Source organism: Anneissia japonica, unplaced genomic scaffold (assembly GCF_011630105.1).
Source record: "Anneissia japonica isolate Jap-2015-1 unplaced genomic scaffold, ASM1163010v1 scaffold288091_len1417266_cov198, whole genome shotgun sequence".
In the NCBI taxonomy this organism is placed as follows: domain Eukaryota; kingdom Metazoa; phylum Echinodermata; class Crinoidea; order Comatulida; family Comatulidae; genus Anneissia; species Anneissia japonica.
Window position 1 is genome coordinate 889735 of NW_022684833.1, and position 8933 is coordinate 898667.

Consider the following 8933-nt stretch of genomic DNA (forward strand, 5'->3'; position numbering starts at 1 on the left):
GAGGAGGCAGAGAGTTCCAGAGTTTAGGAGCAGAGAAAGAAAAAGAGCGTTCACCGGTACGAATATGCTTGACTCGTGGAGTAACAAGTTTGAGGGTTTGAGAAGAACGAGTAAAACGGGAAGAAACCTGTTTGTCTATAAGTGAACAGAGATAAATTGGGGCACGACCATGGATAGATTTTTGGGTGAGAAGAAGAATTTTAAAAATGATTCGCTTATCAACTGGAAGCCAGTGAAGAATGTTTAAAATTGGCGTAATGTGGGTGAACAATGTTACAACTCGAGCAGCAGAGTTCTGAAGTTTCTGAAGGTGTCTAATGCTAATAGCAGGTAAACCATTGAGCAATGCATTGCAAAATTCAAGTTTGAATGAAATAAAAGCATGAACAAGAGAAGCAGCAGCAGAAGATGAAATGTAAGGTCTAATGGAACGGATACGGCGAAGATGAATAGCAAAATAGCAAATTACGATCGAAAAAAGGGGTCGTCTTATACGCACGACATTCATATTTTAGATTTTTATAATATGTTCGTCTTTGTGCGGATCGTCCGTAACACGCGAACTTACTACTGTAGTGAAGTAACTAAATGTTGTATGAATAAAAGCAATTTTAAATACGGGAAAATACGATTTTGATGGTGAAAATTTTAAAAACTCATAAAATGTTATTATTTGGAAGATTACCCTTGCATTTGGCTACATTTATCCAGCTAGATGCAGTATCAGGACCACACAAAATTAGGAATTCCGACCATGAAACAGGGAGTCGTCTTATACGCCAGACATACAAATATCAACCAAAAATCTTCTAAAACTCGGGGGTCCTCATACCACAGAGAAAATAGAACAGTTGGGCAAAATTACACATAGGCCCCCCCCCCCCTAATTGATTTTCCTGACGCAAATCCAGGTATTCTTTATTCCATCACGGTAATAACAATACCATTCAATAATAGAACAGTCATCTCGACCTACTTGCAGCCTTGCAGTGAAGTGAATCTAAAATCTTCATGAAGTTATGTTGATCTGAAGTGTTTAATATCCTATACAATAATAGTTGAACCAACTTTAAAAATACCACAAATACAAATGTTCGTGACGATATTGTATTGCTTTAGAAATGTGATTTCAAAAAGTACCGTATATTAATGCATCACGCACTGAGTATTCAATACATATTCACGACAGGTTGGGCAAAATACATATAGGCCCAACTAATTAATTCTCCTGACGCAAATCCAGGTATTGTCTATTCCATCACGATAATAACAATTACCATTCAATAAAACAGTCATCGAACTGCAGTGAAGTGAATCTAAAATGTATTCGTGAAGTTACGATGATCTGAAGTGTTTAAAAACGTACACAATAGTAGTTGAACCAACTTTAAAATATCACAAACACAAATGTGCGTGACGATATTGTATTGCTTTAGAAATGTGATTTCAAAAAGCACATTAGTGCATCGTATATAAGGTCTTGTTTTGTTGCGTTTTTTTTACTTGCATCGTGTGGGAAATTGGTAATAGGTAAATTCTAATGAATATAATAAATATCATAGCCTCTAAAACCTTATGTTATTGAAGGGTCCTTTAAAAGTTTAAATAGGATTTTTTAAAGTTATATTTTTAGATCATTAGGCCAGATTAGAACTATTGAACGAGCCCCCAATACTGCACTGCCCATACCTACGCCACTGGACCTGAGTATTATTATTAGTGGTTACATAACATTTGCTCATGTACTATTTTCTCTATGGTTTGCTATGCATATATCATGCGCTATAGAAGTGGAAGACCATAATGTATTGGGAATGTACCTCTCTCTGATACAATCAGTTTAAAAGTGTAAGGTATAGGATAGCGTGAATTTAAACACTTTCCTATAATGGTAATGTTAAAAATAAGTGTCAAGGAATGTAAGTGTGATTGTTGGAAAAAATGGTCAACATTTTATTTTGATTTCTCACCCCGACCTTCGCCTGGACGAAGTGGGCGAAGGTCTGGGTCCGCATCTAGTTAGCATGAATTTTGTAAGCCAGGACCCAGTAGTATTTTGTTACGTTTCTTCACAGGGGAGTTCGTCCGAACCCCCTGAACCACCCCCCCCCCACCCTGGATCCGCCACTGATATTACACCTGTGATATTATATCAATAATATATAGTTTGTTTTTAATATTTTGTTCGGCGACACTTACAGCATAGCCTCTTAATGAGTCGTGTGAGAGGCTAGACTAGGCTAGTCGTGTGAGTATTATTAGCATAAAGTAAGAAATGTTGAACATACAAGTGAATAAAATTACAATTTAGATCAATTTAGATTTAGGTGTCAAGTGTACTTTATTCCATTTATTCATGCGACGATCAAACACAGATAACTCTGGAATGCAGACAAGTTCAAAGATTAAGCGTAGCAAACTACGGTAATTCTTCCATGGCAGGTCTAATCATGGATTAATTAATCCATCGCCTGATAAGGACGGTAATTTGCCTTAAATACAGTGCTTTCATTAAAGAATATACCTTGGGCCAGTGTAGGCCTATTATGATACATTCGTGGATACTAATTTCATTTATAAAGGTACCGTAAGTATCTAACGATCTATTACCGTATTTGATTGCAATATTTATTACAAACCTTTTGTAACCAACATTAAATTGCAGTGGGATAAAAACAATAGCTTAAAATGTATTTTTTTTTAAATTATAACGAACAGCCAAACGCGCCGTAATCATCGGTATTGTATGTAATAATACTTTAATAACATTGTAATAATACTTATTTATTAAATATAATAATTCTAATCGACTCACCGGTTCAAAATCTATTGTGACTAAATATCATGGTAGTAAGGTCATAAAATAGACTACAACATATTTTATAAATGAATTATACAAAGAAAAAATTAAAACACTCGTAAAAAAAGACCGTGAATCGGTTAAATTGAATATTCATGAGCAAACTTTAATATCATATTTTACTTGCGCGCAAAAAAAATTAAAACGAATAAGTTTCAATATGTTTTATGGTTTAAAATGCACCTAGATTTATCTGTTTTGTAGTAGTAGAAAGTGATAAAATTCGACTTAACAAATAATACGATAATCCCTTGATGAAATTGACGATAATTATTAAGACATATCTTTGAATTGATGTAACTTTTCGAAATATTGACCGATTTTCAAACGATTTTTTTAGTCGAAAGCTAGGCTTAAACTGCATTACTGCGCATGTGTTATTACTACACAGGTACATGTCAGTGGCTTCTGCGCAGCCTCAGTTTGCATTCTTGTCACCAGTGTTACGCTTGGCTTGTTTCTAAATGAGGGGTGTTACGTAATCAGACCGAAGTCAGCGACAGTAAATCAAAGGCCGTTATCTTAACAAGGTCTAATTTAATGGCCCTATGCTAGAGCACTGCTGTACCACGGGAGCTTAATTGGTTCAGCCTGGCACTTGTGCTCTGTTGTGACTCCTTTTATTCCTCCAGCCAGTTACCACCTAAATTTTATAAAGAACTATAATCTACCCTAACGTACCCACATTTTATTACTTTCTTAATAGCACGTCCGTTTTTATACTTCCGCGTCCCATATTTTATACTTTCGAAGTTCGACAAACTGGGTCATAAATTTGTGTTGGTAAATGGAATTCGGCAACTGGGTTTCGGAAAAGTGGACCCGGCAATATGGGGTCCGACAAACTGGGTTTCTGCAAACTGGTCGGATAGGAGGTATGGAGCTATAATTTGAAATTTACTACAATAGAGTAGCCGTGGCCCGTGCCCCGCTGTAAGCAGTGAGACATTTTGCATGCGGTCGTTTGACATTACGGTATACCATGAATACCAACTGCCACTCTCGTCTAACAGTCAAGGCACGGATGGTCGAGATGATAAGAAACGCCAGCTTCTTAGACCATACCTCCATGCTTAGACCACGGAGGTATATATTTATACGTCGGGCCATGCTTAGACCAGCTTAGACCTAGAATATTTTGTCACTTCAACACGGGAAGAGACCAATAGTTAGCGGCACAACTAATAATTTAAAATAATCGAATTACCAATATTTTCTGGACCGGTATGCCTGCAAGTATTGCTTTTATCATTTTAGTCATACCTTTTTATATTTGTGTCCATGACCACTGTTAATAACAATGTAGTTAGTTTATTTTCACTTTGTAGTGTTAAGCTTTCTTCACTGAATGTGATTTTATCCTGCTTAAATAAATAATGCCTATCCCGCTGGAATTGGCATTATTCGGTGTGAATACTAAAGATATCCAACAAAATACGCAGGGGTGGTGCCAGGAATTACTCGACATGGGGTCCAAGCTCCCCGACCCCCGACAAGGGGTCCACACCCCCACCTCGGTCGGGGAAATGTTTTATTAAAAATAATACCACTTTGTGTTAATTATGGGATTCCTTATATTGTCGGAGTTACCAGCCAGCCCACTGTCTGGAAAGAGCTGGCGCCACCACTGCAACCCATACGATCGCAATACTGTAGGCCTATACAAAACCTCGCACATACGGTAGCACTGCTCACACTGAACAGTTTTTAATCCCAATCTACAATTTGACAGCTTATATATTAAATAGTAAGGCATGCTTATATTGTACTGTGCTCGAGATTTGTTTTTTTCCCCAACGACCTTGCTGAAATTCCCCGACAGGAGAGTCCAAGCGGGGGTACAGGGGTCCCCGACGGGGGTCCTTTCCCTTGGACCTCCCAACCCCCCCCCCCAATTCACATTGGCGGATCTGGGGTCAGGGGTCCTAACCCCTCTCCCTTGGGAAAAAAGAAAGAAAACATTTAATTTAAAAAAAAAAAGAATTCTAGACCTACCTTTTCAAGACCCGTGAGCTGAATTTTTTTCTTTTTTTTTTTGTCGGGACAGCTCATTTCCCGCCATCTAGGAATCACACTTTTCTCGGGGAGGACCCCCAAACCTCCTTTTGTTTTTGGGGTTCATCGATTCATGGAAAAAAGAATACGTATGCAACGTGTGTGTACCGGGTACACACAAAATAGGCCTATTTACTGTAATAAAGATGAGAAAAATTTACCTGACCGTTTTCAAGGGGGAAAAAACCTTGTTGTTAAGACCCATTTAGCTAATATTTTAAGTGCCACTACAAGTATTATGTTAACCATACTAATCCGAAATGTCGGATTACTACCAGCGGTGGCTCCAGAAATTTTGCCGACACTGGGTTCCGACATTTCTGAGAGGGGTCCGAACCAAGATGCTGACTAAAGCCTCGGTCGGGGTCCCAAAATAAAAAAAATCCCTGGTAGGGTTTACGGGGATAGTTTTTATGGCTTAGTATGATCCAAACTGTGCTTTTAGACTCCAATATTAGAAATTGGCAATCAACATAAAGTTATTTGAATAGGCAAATTATAATTGTTTTTCAGTACTTTTAATCTGACGACCTTTTCGTGGAGTCGGACGTCAGGGGGTCGAAGCCTGTCCGGCGGGGGAAATTCCCCTGCCCCCTTCCCGCTGGCGCCGCACCACTGATTACTATCTGAAGTTAACATTGCAGTGTCACCAATAGGCTTTCGTCTAATGTTACCCTGGATCCCAAAATGAGTCCCAGCGTCCCTTCTTCAATTTTAGAACCTGGTAATGGTTTGTTTTTACATGTATTTTACATTAACACATGATTGTGTTTTAATCAGAACCAGCTTGACAAGGTTTGTTCCGAGTTCTTGTTTCATGTAGGCTACTATCAGGTATTCCTAATTTAATTTAAGGAAGGTGGGTCATTTACAAATAGGCCTAATAATGTTACATATTCGGTCTACTTTTTATGTACTGTACCTATAATAGCTCTGTTGTTTGTTCATGGCACGTGACAATGACATGATATAGTCCTATACAGTTGAAGCAATTCCCAATATTTACAGCATCCATTTTGAAAAGAAGCACTTTTAAAGTTGACAACAGCGGTGGTGACATCATTTTTTTTAAATACCGACAGGTGGTCCATCATCTTTCGACAGATGAGCCGCATCCACCTCAGCACCACATGATTGGGTTATGTTACCACCAGATTCCCGAAAATGATACTCATGCCAGCAGCTGTCTCTGAATTAGAAAATGTTTTAAATTATTTTCCGTACCCCAACTCCCCGACTTCTGTGCCCAGCTGCTGGCGCCATTCCTGGTTTGCAAAAGTAATCTCGGAAAAAAAGCCCGTTCCCAAGGCTTCTAAATTTAAGGTAGGGCCTATGTAAACAAATAAAACAATGGAAACAAACTTTCAATGCGCGCAGAAGAGCTACTTTTATTTTTGAAAGTTATAAAAACAAATCAACTGATGTTGCTACTGTAATACATGCATTGTCGCAATCGGTGCGAAAATGTTGCAGTTTATTACTTATATTCATTTATTGCAAAAAAAGAAGCCAGAGGATGGTAACATCTGAAAGACATTCTACGTCATCGGTGACGCGGAGACGCTCCAATAACGGTTTAAGTGGCACTCTCACGCGCTTATGGATTATTAGTAAGCCCGCATTACCACCTTAATTAAGTATTCATGCTAAAACAATAAACATCCTTTAGCATTGGCTACACTACAATACTTATGACCATACCCTCTGCATATCCTCACGAGCGTGCGAGACGTCAGCACGCAGGATCACCATTTAAAAAGACAATATAAACAGATACTTTTCAAACCAGTGGCTTTCATAAACGGCTGACATTGTCCATAAATAAACTATTTCAAATCAAACGCATATCGTATTTTAACACTACGTGTGTAACAAACCTGTTTGACAAAAACGACAAGTACCATGTGACTGGCCACACAAGACGTTCTTTGACAACAAAGAATCGAAAACAATAATTTAAGTACAGTGAAATCCAGTTACATTAAACAGTTAACACTCCACTTTTTGAAAGATAACATAGGTGTGGCTTGAAATGACACAATTATGGTTATCCTAGTGCAACGGATAAAAAAATACGAAATTAATTGAAATACGAAAAATATAATTATAAATATCTAGTAAAATGTTTAAACTTTATCATAGGAATGTTGTTGTTCTTCACTTTATTCAGTACTCAGGCCTATTTGTTAAAGTAATCACATAAGTTCGCAGTTCTTTCAGTTGTATCAAAGGTAACCCCTCTACTCAGTGTAACTTTTCCCCAGTTTCTAGAATTCTTTATCATATGCCATCCATGTGAAGTTTTGTCCTGTCACTTCTACCAGCCATCGGTCGTACGGTTTATAAAATTCCCGTAATTTTTTCAAAACTTTTGGATTAATGTTTGGATGTGGACGACCTTTCACCTTCGGCATACACGATTTCTCTGGCTTAGATACACAATAGAAGCGTTTCTCCTCGTCGAAGTAAAAATTGTCTCTGGAAAAGTAGCTTTTGACGCCTAGAAAAGATTCAACTTGCTGGAGAGCCGGTACCGGGTCTTTAATGAAAGCGTCCCCATCCAGTATCAAGATCTGGTTGCGTGGAAAGTACTCCATCCATCGCAAAATATGAGTCACGTAAATGCTGCTATCGACAATTGCATTCGTGCGAATAACATCACCATTCGCGTCAACCACACTACTCTCAAATGTATCACCGAGTTTAGAATAAATATTTAGGCCTGCCATCTCAATATTCTGTCTGTCAATTTTCTTGTGGATGTTTTTCAATGCTTCCATCTCCGGGGATAATTGAGGGGTTAAGCGATCTTCACGCTCGCCCTCGACTTTCTTTCTTTCACGCGACTCATCCTCGTGGACGTAGTCTGAAATTGCCCTCGTCACTGGATCACGCAGAATGATGATTATCTTGACGTTAGGAGATATGTCATCACATATTCTCCTCGGAACGTCGGGATATATAAAGTATTTTGGTGTTTTCTCTAAAACCTTCTGGTTGGCGGTGGCATATGGTAGATTAGATGTGTACCATTCTATGCCTAGAAAATATCTCACATCAAAATAATGCAGTTCAAAGTGACTTGCAATAACCTCCGGATGAAAACACAAGAAAGACTTCAATGCACTGGTTCCTGCCTTTTTCACGCCGACAATTAAAGCATCCGGAAGACGTCTTTGACATCCTCTTGCCTTGAGTTTCTTCGGCGGTAACGGTTTCAGACGTTGGCATTCGTTTGATGCGTAACATTGGATGTCATTCACCCCGTTCAATTCCTTCACCGGTTTCACTTCATTTTTAGGCCTAATACGAACATTTGAAATGTTTTTTGGCACAGTCACGTATTGGTCGATTTTAAACGCCTGTAACCTACGCTCATGGATAGGTTTATTGAATTGATGGTATTCACTTTGTAGCTTAAAGAAACTATTCTTAAATAAAAATACAAACAAACATAGCGTCATCAAACATACACTTTTCTTGCCAATTTTACAGAATCTTCTGGCACTGTTAATACACGTTGCAGCAGACGTCATGTTGTCAACGAAACGTGACCACAAGCAACAATCAACTCGGATATTCTTGAAAAACAAACTCCGAATTTCGACAAAACTCGTTGCGAATTCTGACTTGTCCTCATGATAAGATGGCTTTTTAGATCACCCAGCACCTGCGAAAGAAATATAACAATTTTTTTATGCTGTAAATATGTGTTACATGATTTTTTATTGCACTGAATGCCAAGTTCATCTCCAAATACTTGAGAAAAATCGCAAATATTTTGGCTGGGTTTAAATTTAAACCCACCCGAATCACAAGTAGGCCTATTCCGGGACGTACTGAAAGTGCGATAGCACGTCAGATTTGGTAAAACATTTCTTATATTGAGTTTCTTGACGCAAACATCTATTGAAATAGCATCAGTAGGACTGTTCACTGCTACTTATATTAGGCAATTGCGGATCCAGAAATGTCCAAAGGGGTGGGGGGGGGGGAGGGAGGGGCGGAAGTGGGGTCG

General features: G+C 38.5%; 1 protein-coding gene across 1 annotated transcript in view; it reads right to left on the reverse strand.

Moving 5' to 3' along the window:
- Positions 1 to 6277: 6277 nt before the first annotated feature.
- LOC117107797 (heparan sulfate glucosamine 3-O-sulfotransferase 1-like) overlaps positions 6278 to 8933 on the reverse strand; it is an 8505-nt gene continuing 5849 nt past the window's right edge. The window contains exon 2 of the mRNA XM_033249575.1: positions 6278 to 8585. Within this exon, the coding sequence (XP_033105466.1) occupies positions 7183 to 8451 (1269 nt within the window). The 5' untranslated portion in view covers positions 8452 to 8585 and the 3' untranslated portion in view covers positions 6278 to 7182. The remainder of the gene's footprint in view (positions 8586 to 8933) is intronic.